The 20,869-nt window shown below is 53.3% G+C and overlaps 2 protein-coding genes across 6 annotated transcripts; one reads left to right on the top strand and one right to left on the bottom strand.

The window, feature by feature from the left end:
• The first annotated feature begins 6,907 nt into the window (after positions 1–6,907).
• On the top strand, positions 6,908–13,417 carry PNPO (pyridoxamine 5'-phosphate oxidase). 3 transcript variants are annotated; one of them, XM_032617703.1, is made up of 7 exons: positions 6,908–7,192; positions 8,076–8,200; positions 9,288–9,387; positions 10,260–10,274; positions 10,527–10,655; positions 10,980–11,050; positions 11,273–13,417. In XM_032617703.1, the coding sequence occupies exons 1-7, from the start codon at positions 7,055–7,057 to the stop codon at positions 11,439–11,441; spliced, it is 747 nt and encodes a 248-aa protein (XP_032473594.1). In that variant the 5' UTR covers positions 6,908–7,054; the 3' UTR covers positions 11,442–13,417. The 3 variants fall into 3 exon arrangements, with proteins under 3 accessions (XP_032473594.1, XP_032473593.1, XP_032473592.1); XM_032617702.1 differs by having other exon boundaries at positions 10,221–10,274; positions 10,527–10,619; XM_032617701.1 differs by having other exon boundaries at positions 6,909–7,192; positions 10,221–10,274; positions 11,273–13,413.
• A 2,101-nt stretch (positions 13,418–15,518) lies between these two features.
• PRR15L (proline rich 15 like) lies at positions 15,519–20,869 on the bottom strand. 3 transcript variants are annotated; one of them, XM_032616818.1, is made up of 2 exons: positions 20,603–20,869; positions 15,519–16,684 (listed from the first exon to the last, which is right to left on the bottom strand). In XM_032616818.1, the coding sequence occupies exon 2, from the start codon at positions 16,653–16,655 to the stop codon at positions 16,353–16,355; it is 303 nt and encodes a 100-aa protein (XP_032472709.1). In that variant the 5' UTR covers positions 16,656–16,684; positions 20,603–20,869; the 3' UTR covers positions 15,519–16,352. The 3 variants fall into 3 exon arrangements, with proteins under 3 accessions (XP_032472709.1, XP_032472710.1, XP_032472708.1); XM_032616819.1 differs by having other exon boundaries at positions 20,798–20,867; XM_032616817.1 differs by lacking the exon at positions 20,603–20,869 and adding an exon at positions 18,665–18,697.

Here is a 20,869-nt window from a genome sequence, read left to right as displayed (position 1 = left end):
CCCAGAGCACCTGGGGGGGTACGGCAGAGGGCAGGGCCTGGTGCAGGAGTTCCTGCTGTGTTCCCTAAGCCAGTTTTGCCCAGATCAAAGCAGGCATACTCTGCCCAGAGACTCAAGTGAACAGCAGTGCCTTCCTTACCAGCAGTGAATTCCTCCACTCAACTCTCCAACCCCTGGAGCAGGGCTTTGGCCTCAGAGCCCGTTAGTAAGAAGCTTAGGGGAGAAATCCAAAGGGACCTTGCCTCAGTCACTTCCAGAAGGCTAAAGAGTCTGGAGAAAACACAAGGTCCCTTCCCAGGGTGGAGGGCCAGGCCAGAACCCAGCTCTACCCAAGAGAGAACCCTGGCCCCAGTTTCTGTTCTTCTACTGTCCCTCACCCCAGCACCGCAGGGAAGGCAGCAGGCTGATTTTGGTTTTAGCAAGTGCTGCAGATCTGAAATTTTGGTGGGGATTTTTGGGGTGGGCAGGGGATGGGACAGGGCTCATTAGGAGATCAGGGGTTGGGATGGTAGGCAGACTGCGATGGGACCCAGCTCAGTACCTGTGTTTAAACCTAGCAGGGGCCTGAAGAGCATCTGAGCCGAAGGAAGAGGCAAGTTGTTCTCAAGCATATAGAGAACAGTACGTGCTTTCCTTGTAACAACAATGCCTCTTAATCAGCCTCAAAAGGACACAGCCAGGGTGGCTGTTCTGTGCAAGAGTGGCAAGGCTCATTTAGAGCTATCAGTCTCCTTAACTGTGTTTCCTTTGTCACCAGCGCCTGCATTTTTGCAAGCAAACAGCTTGTCCTTAGAGCCAGTCCACCCTCACGTCAGCTGAAGAAATAAAAAGGAGATGGATCTCAGATAGATCACAGGTCCTCTGCCCCCATCACTTCTTTATTAACAGGCAGGGAGTCCCGTCCCAAGCATACTTAAGCCCTTTGGGTGATACCAGACCAACCACTGTCTCTACCCTGACATGGAAGCCTCCTAACCAGCCCAGCAGCCCCACTTCTCATTGCTGCACTGGCAGGAGGAGGAAGACATGAGGTATATTTATCTACTCTCACGTGCGGATTGTGTGACTAGAAAACTGCCTTACTGTGTTCTTGATCGGGATTGGCGAGAGAAGGGGAATGTTAATAACTGACCTCTTTCTGCCACATGTTCCCCACCGGCTTTGCTCTCAGGCACAAAGAACTATCCTTTCCTGGGAACTGATTCCAAGTCATGTGCTTTATGCTTCAAGTGTGGAAACTGACCTGACTCCTTGGCATCCTTTGGAAATGAGGTGTCAGCCCTCAGCGGGCAGAGCGGTGTGCTGGCACTCGGGATTTCCCTTCTCCAGTGAGACTCACGGGTTCAAAAGTTATGCCTGACCATCTCTGCCTCCCGTGGGATGCCTGAGTTAGAAAGGGAGCAGGAGGGCTTCCCTGGTGGCGCAGCGGTTGATAGTCTGCCTGCCAATGCAGGGGATGGGTTCGAGCCCTGGCCCGGGAAGATCCCACATGCTGTGGAGCAGCTGAGCCTGTGCGCCACAACTACTGAGCCTGCGCTCTACAGCCCGCGAGCCACAGCTACTGAGCCCACGTGCCACAACTGCTGAGGCCTGCGCGCTTAGAGCCCATGCTCTGCAACAAGAGAAGCCACGACAGTGAGAAGTCTGCGCACCACAACGAAGAGTAGCCCCCAGCTCACCGCAACTGGAGAAAGCCCGCGCACAGCAATGAAGACCCAACACAGCCAAAATAAACTAATTAATTAATTAAAAAAAAAAAAAAGGGAGCAGGAAAATGTATTCTGCCTAGCGCGGCTGTTGGCCTGGGGAGAGAACGGAGAGACCTGGTAGCAAATTAGCCCTCATCTGCTTTAATCCATCCCTTATTTACTGGAGTTGCAGGGGGTGGGACTGTTGACACTGATGTGGCCCAAGCTCGCCCCAGGCCAGAGGCCTCCCCAGGACACCTGATTGGCCCTGGTTGAAAATCTGGGGGCAGGTTACTCCCAGCAGCTTGAGAGTGGGGGTCACACAGCCCGAGTTCCCTCCCTAGGGTCCTGTGCACCAAGGCCACCCCTCACCACCCGCTCCTGTCTGCTCAGTGATGGTCAATGCTACAGCTCATCCAGATACTAGGATTATGAGCCCGAAATAAAAGGGGGCTGGGGAAGACCCTCCCCTCCTGAAGGCACATTGGGCAAAGTACTTTTTTGTTGTCTAACTAAACCAGCAAATAGATCTCAGGCTTCCGTCAAACTACTCAGTCCATCTTGACAATCACCTTCGAGGCCCCACACTTGAGTTTAATGATGGGAGCTGCCTGCAGCATCTCAGGTCCCTGCACCCATCAGGGGCTTGTGGCTGAGGTCTAGATGGTGGTGGATTCCAGGGAACCTAACTTGGGGGTCAGACGCTGCCTTGGGACAGAGACCTCCTGTCACCTGACCAAGGTCTCTGGGGCTGGGATGAAGCCACTAAAGGAACTGCAATAAGCTCAGGACAGGTGGCAGTTGGGTTTCCTAGTGAAGAGGTCCTCGGGGAGTGGAAGCGCAGGAAGTGAGCCTGGGAGGATGGAATAAAGAAGAGGGGTGTGGGTGAAAAGAAAGCAAACCATGGAGGGAGAGGCAGAGAATCAGGGCTTGGAGGGGAGCGTCAAATACCTGCTAATCGGGATTGTGGCCAAGAGGAAATTAGAAATGACCACAGGTCAGGCCAAGAGGATTGACCAGGATTTCTTAAATGAAACTAAGGAACCGCCAGGTCATATCCTTTGGGCCTGCTGAGAACTCATCAGGCCTCCTCCCCCTACCTGTGGCCCACTCTCTGATTAGCCAGTGCCCGGGCTAAGAGAGGTGACCCAGCCAACTCACCCTGGAAACCTTAACATCCCTCCAGCCAACAAAGACCCTCTTGGTGGCCCTGCTCCTACCAGGTGCCAAAAAACCCCAAGCCCCACTCACCAAGTTCAGAGAAGTTTAAGAAAAGCAGATTATGCATAAACATTACAGATTAGCATTTCCTGGCTGGGATTTTGAGAAGGAGCCAGGGAAATTAAGCAGTCCCTCCCATGAAGGAGCTTCTCAGGGGGAACACATATGAAAACAATGGGACAGATTCAGGGAGCAATCCGTGAGCACATGCAAAGGATTGTGTGAGGGGTTAACTCCATAACTGTAAGCAGGACAGTCGGGTAAGGGTCAGCCGTCCTGCATCCCCCTCTGGGTCACCTGATAACCATACTCAGGGCTCAGGCATCTGCTGGCCGAGCACCAAGTACCCACCTGTCTGTATGTCCTGAGGCTCCACACTGAGTTCACCCAAAGCTAGGCTGGAGAATTCCTGAGATCTGGGCCCCCAGCACACCCCTTCTGGCCTGCTGTTGGTCCCCTGGAAAGCTGGGTGCTATACTTCAGGAGCGTCTTTACCACTCTTCCAGGCCCCCTTCCCTTCCCAGACACTGTCATCCTCCCCCATGGCTTCAAGTGCCACCTCGGAGGCTCATGACACCTAAACCATCCCATCAGCCCAGACCTCTCCCCCAGCTCCAGAATTGATTTTCCAACCCAACCGAATGTGGTTGTCCCATAAATCCTCACACTCAACAGGTCTGATGGCGACTTCATCTTTCCCTTAATCCTCTCCAACATTCCCCCACTTCAATGAACAGCACCGCCCATGTCGCCTAAAGCCAAGCTGCTGAGTCAAATCCCTCCTCTCCACCCCACACCCCCCAAACTCAGGCATCAGGCTCTGACACTTAGAGAGAACACAGCAGCGTCTTGCCCTCCTTCGCCTATCACCCACTCTGTCACCAGAGCCGCATCCCAAAACAAAAATCCAATCACCAGGGGCTTCCCTGGTGATGCAGTGGTTGAGAGTCCGCCTGCCGATGCAGGGGACACGGGTTTGTGCCCCGGTTCGGGAGGATCCCACGTGCCGCGGAGCGGCTGGGCCCGTGAGCCATGGCCGCTGAGCCTGCGCGTCCGGAGCCTGTGCTCCGCAACGGGAGAGGCCACAGCAGTGACAGGCCCACGTACCGCAAAAAAAAAAAAAAAATCCAATCACCAAGATGTAACTGAAATGTATAATTCAATCAAACAATTAGACTAAAAGGTGACTTAAGAACATAAATGCAGGGCTTCCCTGGTGGCGCAGTGGTTGAGAGTCCGCCTGCCGATGCAGGGGACACGGGTTCGTGCCCCGGTCCGGGAAGATCCCACATGCCACGCAGCGGCTGGGCCCGTGAGCCATGGCCGCTGAGCCTGAGCGTCCGGAGCCTGTGCTCCGCAACGGGAGAGGCCACAATAGTGAGAGGCCCACGTACCACAAAAAAAAAAAAAAAAAAAAAAAAAAAAAAAAGAACATAAATGCAAAAGCCTCAGAAGAAAACAGGCAAGGCATAGCCCCCAAACTCACAGCCAGCCTTTCGTTGCATATTAAGAAACCGGGGTGCCTCTGTACAATGCAGTATTGCAACATAGCTTCTAGTCACTGAAGACTCTCGAGAAAAGATTAGTAACTTTACAAAGCTGGGTGTGGGGGTGGGCAAAATGTTTAAGACAAAGCAGTAACAATAAAAAATTCATTTCTCCCAAGCAGACAAACCCCTTGCTGGGGTTGCAGCAGTAGCAACACAGCCAGCGGGCATGTCTCCACCCTGGTTTGCACTGTGGGGCTGCTTTGTGATCTAGACACCAAATCCCACTAGGCAGAAAAGCACAATACAAGCCTACTTATTATCTTCAAGGTGAAGGAGCAAATATAAAAAGGCAACCAGTTGCAAACTTCCTCACTAACAGCCAAGGATGGAAGAGGCTGTCAGAATCTAGAGCTTTTTCTCTCTACCTGGCCTTAAAAAACCAGGAATTAGACACCCTGGTTTGACAGCAGCACAGGATAAAAACTTAGAATAGTTATCTAAAGCCTAGTCCTTGCTACCTACCTGATCTTCAGCAGGCACTGAGCCCCTGACTACTTGCCTGGTCTGTTTTCTCACTACCTAGCTACAGCAGCATCACACTCAAGTTGCTCCCTCTTCCTGGCATGCCTGTTCCGTTGTCCATCTGGAGAACCCTTACTCATTAAGGCAAATCAAATGTCTGCTCCCTTTATGAAGCCTTTACTGACTGAGTGACCTCTGGAGACCACTTCCTCCTTTTTGCTCCCCCTTACCTTGCAGAAACACCTGTTAAAATTCCTGTAACTCCTTAGCTTACAGATCTGCCTCCCACTGTAGACTATAAGCCCTTCGTGGGCAGGAACCATGCATCTTCATCTTCATATTTTCAGACCTAGCTCAGTGCCTGGTCCAAAAGAAGTCTTTAACACATGTCTACCCCACTATACCGAGCCCTTGGCTTTTAATTTTTAAGCAAACCATTCAAATGATCCTAGTCTTGGTACCCCAGAATCTTGGGTCCAGGGTAGCATAGCCCAAGCAGGGCTAAGAGTGTAGCTGCGTGAACAAAATCATCTGAGCTGAAGGGTACTAATCACTGCTTACCCAGGTTCAAGTGCAGGGCCTTGGGAGGAGGGGAGCAACGTTCATATGTGGAAAGACAACTTCAACAAGAAAGAAAGCCCAGTCAACTCTCTCTCGACTGTGTTGACAGAGAAAATTGATGGCAACACAAAAACTTTGTACCAGCGGAGGATCCATAGATCAACATCGTTAAGCCTTGAGACAGGTATTATTTCTTTGCAGCAAATTTGTCTTCCAGATTCTATTTGGCTCAAGCTATGTGCACATAATAAAGGATGATAGGTATCTAATGTTGGGCTTAATGAAGCTTGGCTGTAATGCAGACACCTGGGCAGGGCAGGAAGTTTCCCTTACCTGGCACAGTCCTGGGGCGCCTGCCTAGGTGGCTCCTGCAGCTCCCCTTCCTGATGTTGGTGGAAACCAGGACTACACAGAGGCCTTGACCCAAGGCTGCCCCAGCCAGGTCAATGCTGGAATGGGCACTGGCAGGTGTCCTATTTCTCAGCCCTGAGTCCACAGCCTGGAAGTGACTTTTGCATAGCCACCTGCTCCCCTGTGCTCTCCTTTACGGCTGGCACTGACCTGGAAGCTAGACTCCAGCTACCTAGAAAGGGCAAAATGTGAAAAAGGGGAAACGACAAAGATGGGGGTGGCCCGGGAGAGGTGGGGCAATCGTTCCATCTACCAGAACACTGGCTAGTGTGAACTCTGCTGCAACCACAAAAGGGCAAACCATGAGGAAAGGGAGCAGCATGCTCTGACCCAGGTTATAGCCATGAGGCTGGAGAGGAGGGATTCCGAGCTGGAAGATGGTTCTGGTCTGGGATGGCTTGATCCCAAATTTCCCTCTTTCCCTTTCCCATTCAGCCATCTGCTTTCTTAACCATAGTCTTGGTAAGACTGCTCCTCCCCAGACCCCAGAGTACCTCCCCATACTCACACACTGTACAGTACCTATCCCGTGAGATCCACGAGTCATTTGCAACCTGTCCCACTCTTGAACGCCAATTTCTCCCCCCCACCAGATCGCCCCTTTCTGTGTCTCCACATCACCTTGCCTCCGAGTCTGGCCCCTAATTCCGTTTTCCATTTGTCCTTTCCTGGCACCAGCCTCCTCCGACGGGTACTTTCTGCACTAAGCTGGCCTTCAGGCACCTGCTAGGGGCCGGCCCCTTGATACTGACTACTCCGCTCAAGCCCCCAGCGGCTCATTCCCCGTCCCGGGCCAGGGCAGCTTCATTTCCTATACCTTTAACAAACTCCACGTGCCTGTTAACGGCGGTGACAGCATTTCCTTGTCTCTCTGCTCCCGCCCCCGGAGGCGCCGTCCATTGGCTGCAGGGTTCCTCCGTTCTTGCCCTAATTGGCCTCGCTCTTGGAAAACTCTGACCAATGGCATCTCCGCGCCCGGCTCCCTCCACCAACCCTGGCTTCCTCTTGGCTCCCATTGGCTCGGAGGACTTGGGCCTGTGGGCCTGGCTCGGCAACTGGCAGATTCTTCCTTGCCGGCGTAGATTCCCGGGCTAAGAAACTGGTTCCGAACCCAACGGAACCCAGCGCGGAGCGACGCCGGGTCACGTGGCCTGCGGCACCATGACGTTCGGGCTACGGGGCGTCATCGTGACGTTCGGGCGACCCGCCGAGTGGCCCCGCTGCCTCCGCCACCTGTGCAGTCGCGGTGCTGTCATGGACCTGGGACCGATGCGCAAGAGTTACCGCGGGGACCGAGAGGTAACGCCGCCCCGCAGGGCCTCCGCAGGGGCGGGGGCACAGGGGATCCGAGTCATCGCCGGAGCGGAGGGGAATGGGAGGGATAACTTGGGGTTTCTGTTCCACCCCTTGGGGCTCGGGGTCACCTTCGTGGGAGAAGGGGGTTCAAAGACAATCAAGGGGGGAAGTGTTCCGGGGAAACGAGGATGAAGGTGGACTCCAGAGTCAGCTTGTCTTAGGGGTCAGGGCGCGCACTCGGGGGTCTGCCTGGACATCCTGCAGGTCGCTCCGCGCACCCCTTGGGCGGTTTACTCACCTCCTTGGGCCTCTGTTTCCTCACCTGTGAAGTGATAGTACTGACCTCACGGGGATATTATGGACTTTGATATTTGAAAAGTGCCTAGAACAGTGATAATTAGCTTATACATGTTTGATAAGTAACACGAGGGGCAGGAGAACTGTTTTATGCAGGAGGGGAGGAGAAAGCTCCTGGCTCTTACTGCCTTTTCCCTCCTCAGGAGAGAAACCAAGAAAATTATTTTGGAATTGGGAACCAGGGCCTGGTTACCAAATCTGGTTGCATGTGAGCATTTCCAGAAATGCATGTTAAATATGCAAGTTTTCATTAAACCTCAGACCTATTGAACGAGAATTTACAGGGTGGAGCCCAGGAATCTGTCTTATTTTTTAGGCTCCCCAGGTGATAGGTTTGACACCCATGACATGAAACCCTGATTTGTCCATCAGTAGGTGTGGGACCTATTCACCTTTTCGTGGTTTTTGTTATGAGATAGTTGTTATGAGGACTAAATGAGTTAATATTTGAAAAGTGCCTAGAACAGAGCCGTGTACACAGTATGCACTACATGTGTTTGTTAAGTGAAATAAAACTCTCCCTTCCCAGGCGTTTGAGGAGACTCAGCTGACCTCCCTGAACCCCATGAAGCAGTTTGCTGCCTGGTTTGAGGAGGCTGTTCAGTGTCCTGACATAGGGGAAGCCAATGCCATGTGTCTTGCTACCTGTACCAGGTAGGCATAGCTGTGGGCCCTTCTGAAGGTGGGTACAGATGAAGTAGGAAACTTAGGAAGCTCTCAATTTGATGGATGACAACTTTATGATTCTAGTTGTGTTATTAACATGCTGTGTGGCCTCAGGCGAGTAACTTGTCCTCTCTGGACCTCAGTGTCCTTACCTCTAAACCAAAGATTAGACTTTACTCAATTCCATTTCAATGATAAAATATAGTGCCTCATTCATCTCTGCCCTCGATGCACCCAACCCAACACACACCTTTGTCTCCCACATCTCCCAGTCTCCCCAGTTCCCATCTGCTCTTTGAGAGGCAGATCTCCTGGAACTTCTCCATAAAGCCCTCTTCCTCTCTTGAAATCTAGCACAGTTCTTGTTTGTGTCATTCATTTGACAATCCATCATAAACCCCTTGAGACATCTCTCATATTAGCCTCTTATTCAACTCTGCTTGTCCCCCACTCACTAAAGCACAAGGCCTTGAAGGCAGGGCTCTTGTACTGTGCCCCCAGATATCCCCCAGAACTAGTTTGCTTGGGCCACCATAACAAAGTACCACAGACTGGGGGGGCTTAAACAACAGAGATTTATTTTCTCACAGTTCGGGAGGCTAGAAGTCCAAGGTCAAGGTGCTGTCAGAGTTGGTTTCTAGTGAGACCTCTCTTCCTGGCTTACAGATGGACACCTTTTTTGCTGTGTCCTCACATGGCCTTCCCTTTGTGTGCGCAGGGAGAGAGGGCTCTGGTGTCTCTTCCTCTTCTTATAAGGACACCAGGCCTGCTAGATTAGAGTCCCACTCTTATGACCTCATTTAACCTTAATTATCTCCCTAAAGGCCCTGCCTGCAAATATAGTCACATTGCGGGTTAGGGCTTCAAAACTTAATTTTAGGGGAACCCAGTTCAGTCCATTACAGAGCCCTAGGCAATGGTGTCATACTGCACCTCCAGGACAAATTCCCATGGGCAAGCGGGAGTGGGCAGCCTGAGTGCACAGACAGTGCAGAATCAGGGGGTACAGGTGTAGGGGTGCTCAGACATCCTGTGGGGAGGGGCTCTGACCACGGTGCTCCGCTCTTTGCCACAGAGATGGGAAACCGTCCGCCCGCATGGTGCTGCTGAAGGGCTTTGGCAAGGATGGCTTCCGCTTCTTCACTAACTTCGAGAGTCGAAAGGGACAAGAGCTGGTGAGGGTTCACGGTAAATCCTTCCTGGGCCTGCAGGGTCCAGCCCTGGCCCATTGGTCACCTTCTCATGCCATAGCTGCCCCAACCCACCTGCCGACTGTGCTCAGGCACCATCCTGCCTGCGGGCCTTTGCACTTGCCCTTCTCTCTGCCGTGGATGAGTGCTCTCTGTAGGCACCCCTACCTCCCCATGTTTACCTGAGTAGCTCCTGTTCCTTTGGGTCCAGCCCCCACGTTACCTCCTCAGGAAAGCCTTCTGGACTCCCAGGCTGAGTCGGCCCCTTGCGCTGTTTGCAGTCATTATAACTGGCAACTTTCCTTTCTGCCATTTTTTTAGTTTCTAACCAGGCATGTATTTATGGGATTATGTGATTAATGTTTGTGTCCTCTGCCAAACCGTAAGCTCCTTGGGGTCAGAGCCTGCATCTGTGGTATCTCTGTTATGCCCCCAGCACCTCTCCTAGGGTTGAGCAGAGAGTTGGCACTTCGTATGCATTCAATTCGTGAATCCAAAATGAGTACCCTTCCCTGAGTCCAGTGCAGCCGAACATACATTCCTGAGGATTTGCAAATCTATGGGTGAGACAAATGGCAAGCCTCACTTTGGAGTCCATCTGGCCCATTCACCGTGTGAACCTGGGCACGTTACTTAACCTCTGAGCCTGTCTCCACACCTGTAAAAGTAGGCCTACCTCTGAGGATTTAAAAATGAGACGTTACAGTAAATGCATCTGCAGTGGGCCTGCGCGATGCAGACTCCCTGCCTTCCCCCCATGCTGGAGGCGTCCTCACTTCTGTCCGGATGACTGTCTGTGGATTCTGTTTCATTTCCAGGACTCTAATCCCTTTGCTTCCCTTGTCTTCTACTGGGAGCCCCTAAACCGTCAGGTGAGTGTGCATTCCTGGGACAGACTGGGGTGGGCAGGGGTGGGAAGGGCCTGAGTTTATGAATGAACCTGGTGAGGGTCCCCAGGCTGGGCAAACATCCTGCCTTTCAAACGGCTCTCACTTAGCTGGGCTAGCTGGAGTCAGGCGTGACAGGGCAGTGGATAAAGAGAAGAACAGAGAGGACTGGGGCCTCTACTGGTTGGGGGGGCGGGTGGCACTGAATGCCGTCTAACCAGGACCATCCCTGTGCAGGTGCGAGTGGAGGGTCCCGTGAAGAAGCTGCCCGAGGAGGAGGCCGAGTGCTACTTCCACTCCCGCCCCAAGAGCAGCCAGATTGGGGCTGTGGTCAGTCACCAGAGTTCCGTGATCCCCGATCGGGAGGTGAATGGGGCTTCTCCTTAGTCCTCTGGGTGGTAGTGCTTTGGCTCAGCCCCAGAGGCTGTCCCCAGGGGGTGCCAGGGCCCTCTCTCTCCAGCAAAGTGAAATGGATGGTCTCCCTGGGGGACGTGGATTTGGCGAGCAGGGAACAGGCCTCCTGTATCTGTCTGACCCTCCCGTTGGACTGTGCCCCTAGAGGCCAGAGGCCAGCCGGGCTTGCGCACCAGTGTCCTCAGCACCTGGCACAAGAGCACATGCTCAGTAAGTGGTGATTAAGTGAATCACTGACTGGGTCTGGCCCTTCCTCCATCTCCTTCCCCTGGACAGTATCTGAGAAAGAAAAATGAGGAACTGGAGCAACTCTACCAGGAACAAGAGGTGCCGAAGCCAAAATACTGGTGAGTGATACCTGGTGGTCGTCTAGAAAGGAACACTGGGACCCTCGTGCTTACTTAAAGCCACCCTGTCCATGGAATTCCAGATCTCCTCCTTCCTGGCAACCCTTTGTTTGATGCACGCCAGCAACTCCCTTCACGGGGCGCTGGGATGGCGCGGAGGGTGGTGGGGTTGCCTGGCTGGACAAACGCGCAGAGCACCGAAGCCTCTGCTTCTCCTTGTAGGGGTGGCTACACCCTGTACCCCCAAGTGATGGAGTTCTGGCAAGGCCAAACCAACCGCCTGCATGACCGGATCGCTTTTCGACGGGGCCTACCGACAGGAGACTCCCCCTTGGGGCCCATGACCCACCGAGGGGAGGAAGACTGGCTCTATGAGAGACTTGCACCCTGACTCCCAATCTCCTGGCGCTGACTGGAGCTGGGATCCGTGCTAAGAGAGGGTATGGGATCAGGAGCCAGGCCCTTCTAAACTCAAGGCATTTCCCTTCCCACCTCTTATAGTCAGGGCCCTTCAGAGAGTTCTCTGTAGTCAGCGGGTCTAGTGGAGTCTAACAGTGGCATGGACAATCACAAATGTAAAATAATCCCATAATTATTCTTGACCTTAACTATGAATTATTGGAATAGCTCCCTCTAGGGGTAGCATCTGGTGTGATTCCCTTTTTTTGTGACAGGGGCTGGGCCCACAGCAGCCTTGTCTGTTATCACGTGACAGTCATACCGGCCAAAGCCCGTTGGTCCCAGCAGAAGCACCTGAGCCAATCGAGCCAATTGTTTTTTTCTCATCACCAATTTGAAATTTGAAACGGAGGGACTCAGAGCATAGGAGTGTCTGTAGCCAAGTCAATAATGGCCGCCTAGAAGCAACAGCCTCTGGGCGCTGCTCTTGCAACTCTCTCAGCAGTCCCTGGATCCCTCCTTCCCGCGTCTGGGTTGTGCAATTCCTCCTCCTACCTCAGAAAACCCATTATCTCTTTACAAAAAAAAAAAAAATTTTTTTTCTGCTTAAACTAGCCATTATCTATTTGTGTTGCTTGCAACGAAAAGTACCTTAACTATCTCATTTACTAATAGGATATTTTTATACCACTTAACCCAGCTGATAGCTGCCTTCCATTATCCGAAGCACAGCAATGTGGAAAAGAGAATAAATTTATTCTCTGTAGCCCCAAAGGACCCACAGGTGGAAGCTGCACAGAAGTACGTTTCACCTCAATATGGGAAGAGATTTCAAACAATTGGGGCTGCCTAGGAGGGTGTAGGTTAGGTAATGAGTGTTCTGTCACTGTCAGACAGGAGTTTTGTAGAAGGCACTTGTGCTGGTACCTATGTATCAGGAAGCTTTTCATCAAGCTTTACTTTCCATATTTGGTTATAAAAACTATATGTATGTGAAATACATATATACATACATTTGTATGTATTTTACTTTCCAGGTATAAAATTAAATAATAGAAATTAGACTTTTCTGACACTCACACATCCTTTTACCCCCACCCCCACCCCCAACTGATGATGACTCCTAGATCACTGGTTTTCATCCTCACTGGAATTACCGAGGAGCTTTAAAAACCCTGGTGCCCAGACCCACCCTCAGAGATGCTCTGACCAGTGTGAGTGCAGCCCGGACTTGGGGAAGTTTAAAAGGTCCTTGGGGAATTCTGTGCAGCCGAGGTTGAGACCCCCCAGTAGTAGATGCTTGCTACTTGCAGTGTGGTCCACAGGCCAGCAGCATCAGCATCACTTGGGAGCCCAGCCCAGACCCACTGAATCTCACTCAGCTTTCAACAAGACCACCCCCGCCCCCAGGTGACCCAATGCACTAGCCTCAACTTCTAAAGCAACCGCCTCCCGCCCTCACAATTGGATTCTTCAGTCACCCTTGGCTGAGGCTTGTGCTGAGCTGTAGTATTCGCTCTCCTCGAGCCCAATTCTGGTGACCAGGGACAACCTGGATGAGCGGCCTACAGGCTTCGGAGAGGAGCCAGGCTGGCCAAATGTTTGCTGTGACTAAGCCGGGATCAGAGAACTGACTATTTGTACACATTGGCCCTGAGCTTGCTACCCTGTAAACTGCTTCATTCCACTGCATGGGTGTGTGCTTCCGTGTCTGTTACTGACTCCCTCCTCCAAGGGCGGCCCTCTGGGTGTTGGCCCCCCTTAAGCCTGGGTGCAGGAAGGCACGACAGTAATCCTGTGGCCACCTGCAGGAGAGGGTGCTGGGGTGCCCTTCCCTGCCGTGTCCCGTTTGCATCGTTGGGGGCTCTGTATCCCCCCTGCTTTGGGCCTGGTCTCAGCTGTTCCTCTCCTCTCCTCTGTCTGACAATCACTGCGCCGAGTCTCTAATAAAAGCTCGTCATCCACGCATGATATTAACGTTCAATCTAGCCCAGTCTCGTCCCCGCCCCCCAGGATTGAGGGGAGTTGGGGAATTAAGCAACTCCTCCCAACTGGCTTCTCCCCTCCGGGAGGTTGGGCGTCCAGCAGGGGGAGCCCGAAGCCCAGGGTTGGCCCCTCCTGGGCGGCGCAGGCCAGTTCTGGTCGGCCCTCCCTGCCTCCCCCTTTCCCCCTTGCCACCCCTGGGTCTTGTCCCAGTGAAACTGTGGTCGATAACCCGCAGCCTCTCCCGGCTCCCGCACATATCTGCACCCTCGCTTCCTCCTCCTCCTGCCCCGGCCTCGTGAAAACTTGCAGCCGCCTTGTCTCCGACTCCCTGGGCAGCCAGATCTCCCTTTGGCTTTTAGTACCTCCCCCCCACCCCCATTCATCCATCCCCCAGCTTAGGGATATATGTGGAGTTTCCCTGGAAGATTCCGCGGACATCACTTTGGGCCGTGGAGTGGGGTGGCAAGCATGGGGCAGGGGGACCTGCAGACTCTCTCACCTAAGAGGGTGGTGGTGCATGCGTTGCCAGCATGAGATAGAACCACGGGTCAGTGGCCCAGGGCCCAACCTCACCCTCCCTTGCCTCAGGGAACCTCAGGATGGCTGAGGTGGCAGGTCCCTACGGTCTGGGGTCACAGGGGACACTCACCTTTGAAGCTGGTTGACTTTCCCTCACTGGTTCCAGGGTCTGGGCAGCCCCATCGGACGGTGCTCGCCGTCCAGGATCCCGAGGCCCAGGCATAACCCCACCTCCCCTTCTGCAGAAGGTGACTGTGCTCCTTTCCTTGTTCTGAGCCTCAGTTTCCCTTCCCTAAGCAGATAAAAATCAAGTGTGGAAGGGGCTGTGTGGTGCAGCAGTCATGTGCACAGCTCTGGCCTCCGTCCCAGCTCGGCCACTGCAAGCCCTGACCTAGGGCTAGTGACTTGACCTCTCTAAGCCTCAGCTAACGCACCTGGAAAAGTGGAAAACAGCGATAATGATAGCACCTGTGATGAGTTAAAGGAGGACCCTCGTGGAGGACTTGTCACAGCGCCTGGCCTGTTAGAAGCCCTCTGTGAGTGTCAGCTGCTAACCCTAGGCAGAGCTGCAGCCCTGGGAAAGTCAGCTCCTCCATGGGAGGCTTTATGGACTGAGTGATTGATGGGACCCTAGAAAGTTCCATGTGGTGGGGAGGGATACGGGAAGAGGCTTTGGGGAAGGCAGCACACCTGAGCCCGCCTTCCCTCCCTCCGGCCCCTGGTCTCCCACACTCATCCTCAGAGTTCCCTCTGGCCTGGGTGAGGCCACCTAACAAAGGCACCCTTGTACAGGTCTGTTTGTTTTGGTAAATTTCCTGGGTACCTCCCTGGGGTGGCCCAGTAGCCTGCGAGGAGCTGACCTGGAAGCCACAGAATCACATTGTTTAGTTGTCACCTGGGTCTCTCTCTGTTCCCACCATGAGCTCCAGAGATTTGGCCAGTTTTTTCCAGTTCTCAGCTCCTGGGTCTGGATCTAACAGCATAGGGAGTAAGCTCTCTCCTTGTCCTTAAACGGTAGCTGTGGGCTATGGTGGAGTTCCTTCATAAAGGAAGGGGAAGGAAACCGATATTCACTGGGCTCCTACTATAGGACTACTTACGGGCCACTTAATACTGACCACCCCCTGTGAAATAGGTATTATTACAGCCTCTTTTACAGAAGAGGAAACAGGCTCAGAGGAGGTGATTTTTGTTATTGTTGCTGTTGCTGCTTTTTTTTTCTTTTTAATGTTCCCCCACATCACACAGCTACTAAGGGGGGAACCAGAATTTGAATCTGGATCCCAAACCAAACCACTGAGATTTGGGGATTGGTCACCAAAGGTCTACTCCATTCTCTTGGAGCCCCTGACAGCCTCTCTTGCTGAGGTGTAACTAGCTCCCTCCTTTACTCTCTTCATCTCCAGATGCTAAAGATGGCTTGGTGGTGAAGTCAGTGACCCAGGTGCTACATTTTTACACCTGGGGACCCTTCCTGGTGCTTGAGAGGAATAGTTCGAACACAAAGTAAAAAAGAGTAAAGGCATGAAAAACAGCATCTCAGTAAATGCAAGACAAGAGCATAAACAGGTTCTCTGCTTCTGCAGCATTGTTTATTACAAAAAGAGAAACCTACGAGGATTTTTTAAACAAAATTCAAGGCTGCAGGACTCACCTCTGAGGCTGATCCATCTTAAATACTAGTAGGGGGAGGAGGGCTCCTGTCAGAGTCTCCCACCCCCTTTCTGAGTTTGGACCCGCGGGGCAGTGTAGCTTTCCTTTGAGGGTTTGTTCAGGAACCCATGGGGTCCCTAATCTGGCCTTCTGCAGCACCCCCTAGGGAGCGCCAGGGTTGCCCTCCCCCTGCACCTGGGGGCAAAGTTCCAGGAAGTTTCCCACCTGAGTTAGGAGGTGAGCTCAAGTTCAGCATCTCCGCCTCAGCTCCAGGAAGCCACCCCGCATCACGTGGCTTCTGGAAAATGCACTCTCAGAATCGATCCAGAGAATAATCACAGGTAGAGAAAGTAGAGGGAGCAGCAATTCAAACTCATCCTTGACCCTGTGTCCCAGGAGGGGGTGAGGTCTGTCCAGCTCCCTGTTCCATTCCTTCCACGCCCACCTCCCTTCTGGTGCTTCCACCTCTTCGAGGAGGGCTGTCCTTCCTGAGTGGGACTTTTCATCCTTGAACTGGAGTGCCTTTGTGTGTGGTGGGGGAGGGCGGGAGGACCTGGGATCTCTCAGGCCTTCCAGAAAGCTGGAGCACATAAATACAAACCTAAAACCAGACGTTTCCTGCCAGCAGGCATCGACTGCCGTCGAGGCTTCAGCTGTGACCAAAGAGGCCAGCGTGGCGAGCTCCCGTCTCAGATCCGGCTGATGGCAGGGAGTGGGGAGGTGCTAGCCTCCTCCTTGGCCCCCTTCACTGTCCTTTGCCCTCCCTGTCATCAAAGAGGTTGGGGTTCTCTGCCAGCGTAGCTCGGACTTTTTTCTTCTCCTTGAAGCGGCCCGAATTGGAGACTTTGACGTGCTTGCCCTTCGTGTTCTTGTCCACAATCTTCTCCAGGCGGGTGTTAAAGTTGCTGTTGGGGCCCCCGCTGTCAGGCCTTGGGGGCTCTGCGCCGCCCTCAGTTTGGGTGTAGGTGTCAGGGATCTCATACAGCACCTTGGGAGTGGATTTCTTTTTCCGGAGGAAAGTCAGCTTCCACCAACCAACTTCGGTCATGGTGCTCTCAGACCCGAGGGTGGGGCTTTCTGCAGGAGCAGGGGATGTAGAGAAAGGGGTCAGTGGGGAGAAGGAGCGGGGGCCTCGGAGCAGCCCTTTCTAGTCTCCCAAGTGTGGGCTATTTTCATAGCCTGGGCTTGAAAGAATTGAAGCCTGGGGCCAAATGAACCCAGGATTCAGGTAGGCGATGCAATACTTTTGGGGTACATCAGGAGAGAGAGGAGTCTGGGGAAGGGGTGGCCAAGAAGACATCCATGGGGAAGCCATCTGAGCCAGGCGGAGGGGACAATGGGACAACCAAACACCACTGCCAGGCAGCTTTGACACTCCAGGCCCCTTGGGGCTGCAGGAAGGGGAAGAGCTCGCCCCGGTCACACAGCAACCAGGCCTTTGCCACCTCCCCATGCTGTTCCTGCTATACCTCCAGGCCCTGCTGCCAGGAGTGGACAGATGGTCAGCTGGTATCAGACGGACAGAAACACGCTGTGCATTTTACTTGGAATTCATTACAAAATTAAATAGGACTTGTGATGGTCAGAGTAATTTGGACTTCCCAGTGGTCCCCACCACGACTGAATGAGCAGCCAGGGTTTTTCTAAGGGGAGAAATGTCAGGCTGGGAGCGGGAAGTCCCGAGGACTGTTCCAGCCTCGTGACCTCTGGCAAGTTACTTCTCTGGACCTCAGTGTCCTCACCCATCCCTTTCAGCCCTAACATTTAGCTCTAACGTTAATTCCTGCCCAGGAGGTAGACATGCTTTGCAAAGTATTCAATAACATTTATGCTAATGTGATAATTATTGAGGGGTGGCTCCCCTTCCCCATATGGCTTCCACAAGGACAGGGGTTTGAAGGTGACCTGAACATTTGGAAGGAAGTTTGGTGGGGCCAAGAGGTACATGTGGGGTCTGGTTATCACAGGCTGGACCCTCCATAAGGATACCCCACAAGAGGTGGGGCAAGGGGGCTGAAATCCAGGCTTCTCCCCTGTCGTGACACAGATGTGGCCTAGCCTTTTACTAATTTCCACAAAGTTGCCGCCTGAGCTAGTCGAAGTTCTGGCAGATTAAGTTGCCTGGACACCACAAGAAGAAGAGAGCATAGACTGGAGGGATTAAGATCAATGAAAAAGCATGCAGAGCAGTGAGAAATGGAGACATCTCTGGGCCTGGAGGGATTGGTGGTCTGGTTCTCAGGACTCCGTGGCATGGGCTGTGAAAGTCCTGAGGGGGAGGGTGCGATAGCCACAGTACACAGTACAGAAAGCTACAGCCGGCCTAAGCCCAGGCAAACGTGTCACCTCCTTTTAAAAACTGATGGTCTTGGGAATTGCCTGGCGGTCCAGTGGTTAGGACTCCACCGTTTCACTGCTGAGGGCCCGAGGGCCTGGGTTCAGTCCCTGGTGGGGAACTAAGATTCCGCAAGCCATGCGGCATGGCCAAAAAACCCAAAAAACCAACAAACAAAAAACCCCTGATAGTCTTAACTACATTTACATTTTCTAAAAAGACCAGAAAGAAATATGACAAATGATTAATATTGGTTTTCTTTATGTAGAAGGAATAGGGGATGTTTTCTCCTCTCCATTTTTTAATTTATTTTTTATTTTTTTTTTTAATTTTTTTTTTTTAGCCGTACGTGGGCCTCTCACTATTGTGGCCTCTCCTGTTGCAGAGCACAGGCTCCGGACGCGCAAGCTCTGTGGCATGTGGGATCTTCCCGGACCAGGGCACGAACCCGTGTCCCCTGCATCGGCAGGCAGACTCTCAACCACTGTGCCACCAGGGAAGTCCTCCTCTCCATTTTTTGATTCCCAGGTTTTCCATAATGAGTCTGGATTTCTTTTAGAGGGGGAGCATATCAAATTCAGAAAAAATGAAAGCAGGATACTGACCTAGGCTTGGAATGAATTGAGTGCCTGCCTCCATGGCCCGCTTGTTGCGGTCATCCCCTGGCCCTCTGTATACCCATCCCCTTGCCCAAAGCAGATACCCAGTGGATTGCTTCCTACCTCTCTGTGCAGGAAGCATATCCCACTTTGCCAGCTCTGTCCCTCGAGTTGAGCTCAAGTAGCAAGAGAATCCCAGGGAGATCTAGTGCAGCTCCCACTTAGAAAGTGAAGGAGGGGGCTTCCCTGGTGGCGCAGTGGTTGAGAGTCCGCCTGCCGATGCAGGGGACACGGGTTCGTGCCCCGGTCCGGGAAGATCCCCACATGCCGCGGAGCGGCTGGGCCCGTGAGCCATGGCCTCTGAGCCTGCACGTCCGGAGCCTGTGCTCCGCAACGGGACAGGCCACAGCAGTGAGAGACCCGCGTACCGCAAAAAAAAAAAGAAAGTGAAGGAGGGGTGAGTAGTCAGATAAATACCTTCAGGGCACCCTGGAGAGGTGAGCGCACCAAGGGGATAGCCTGAGAGCTTTGCTTTGGCAGTCTGCCCCACCTGGGCTGAGCACAGCCTTGCACAGAAGTTGGTGTGCCAGAATGGGTTTCTGGAAGGATCTGTGGGGAGGGCTGGGAAGGAGGGACATGGCGCTTGCTTGGCCTGTGGGTGCCCCAGTCACTACCTGATCGGGGCAAAGTCCACAGCTGCACCACCTCCCACTGCCAAGGAACTTGGGGAGTGGAGGATCCAGCTCCTGAACTGACAGTAACCACCAAACTGTGTCAGAAAACCACAGAGGGAGGTCGGAATAGCCCTCGGACCCTGCCCCGGAGCCTCTACCACGGCACCAAGGCATTGGTGCCCTTGTCTCCTGGCCTTGGAGAACTCTGGTCTCTCCAAGATGCTTTTTGCCATGCCTTGCTATCCCTTCTGTCCAGGAGGACATGCACGCACCAGTAAGCAGGTGTTTGGCCTTCTAGGCAAGCCTGACCTATGGAAATCTGAACTTGCGGAACAGATAAATTAGTGGACTATTCTTTGTTTTACAAGATAACCTGGCTATAAGATTCTTTTAAATAGTGAGCTACCCCAAAGTAGTGTAAAATCTGATTTGCTTTAGAAAAAAAAAAAAGTGACATGATAGCCAAACTTCCCAGGTATCCAAAGTTGCAAAGAGCCAGATGCCTACAGCCACATGTCCATGCCTAGTCACAGAGGCTAGGGAGGCCTGGGGGAAGGGAAGGTACTTGGGATTTTGAACAGACTTGGCATTTGGTGACACGTCTGCTTGTGCAGGACCCTGAGCAGGCCGCGCTGAGGGCAGGGCCCTTGCCCCGGGGCCTTGCCATCCATGGGATGATAGAAATCAGCCCTGAAGATGTAAGCTACACCTCTGCTGTTTGCACAGCTTGGGAACCCACAAAGGGCCTCACGGGACAGCCTGCGCCCCCCGCCCCTGCCTATGGTGGTCAGCACCCTGGCATGCATGTAGGCACCCCAGGACAGCCCCCACCATGCCAGCTGGGTTCTGTGAGCTCTCCTAAGGGCCTTGCCCAGACTGGGCTAGGCTCCTTCTGAGCTGGGACAAGTTAACCATTGACAGGGGTGGAGGTGGAAGGGTGGAGGGGGATTGAGGGAGCAAGTCAGCGTCCATGTTGCAAGACAGAACTCAGAACCCCCATCCCCCATCTCTCTGCAGGGCCCCTGTGGTACTTCTTCACTCTGCATGAGACTGGGGTACCCTGGATAGGACAGGGAGATGTTCCTACTGGCCAGCCAGAAACATCCTCCAGGCTGCGGGTAGGAGGTGGTAGGCTCCAGCTCAGCAAGAGTTAACAGAGCCCCACTCTGGAGTTAAACTTTCCCAGAAGGAGCTCTGTTGGAGGCCTGGATTGACTCCAAGAAGCCAGTGGGATGAGTGGAGTTCTGCCTGCCCACCTAGCGAGAGATGGGAGCCTGCGTGCCTGGTTCCCCCTCCCAGCTGGGCCTGTCAGCTGTGGAGGCAGAACTGGGTCCCCTGACAGAGGTCTGTGCCTTGGTTTCCCCTCCTGCCCACCCTCTGCCTGTACCTGTGATCCCGACCGCTCCGGGCTGGAGGCGAGAGCTTCCCTAGAGAAGGAGCTGAGTGGAGGAGCTGCCCCGAGGGAGGCTGAGGGAGGTAGGGGTGCCTCCGGGGTGCCACGCCAGGCAAGGCTCAGGCCAGGAGAGCTGAGTAGGAGCAGCTGTGCGGCAGGTGAGAGAGAAACAGGTGCAGGAGCGGGTACCTGCTCAGCGGCGCTGCAGCTCCAGGAGTCAAGGTGAACCTGAAACCCAGCCCTTCCCAGCTAAGTAAACAG

Source organism: Phocoena sinus, chromosome 20, assembly GCF_008692025.1.
Source record: "Phocoena sinus isolate mPhoSin1 chromosome 20, mPhoSin1.pri, whole genome shotgun sequence".
Classification (NCBI taxonomy): Eukaryota; Metazoa; Chordata; class Mammalia; order Artiodactyla; family Phocoenidae; genus Phocoena; species Phocoena sinus.
The sequence above is the reverse complement of the archived record's forward strand: the minus strand, read 5'-3'. Positions and strand labels throughout refer to the sequence as shown.

What these genes read in the sequence shown, in the direction of transcription:
- PNPO (XM_032617701.1), top strand. Translation starts at nt 7,055, where the DNA reads ATGACGTTCGGGCTACGGGGCGTCATCGTGACGTTCGGGCGACCCGCC. An exon ending in GTCGAAAGGGACAAGAGCTG is followed by an intron (nt 9,388 to 10,220) that starts GTGAGGGTTCAC and finishes TTTCATTTCCAG; the next exon opens with GACTCTAATCCCTTTGCTTC. An exon ending in GTGCCGAAGCCAAAATACTG is followed by an intron (nt 11,051 to 11,272) that starts GTGAGTGATACC and finishes TTCTCCTTGTAG; the next exon opens with GGGTGGCTACACCCTGTACC.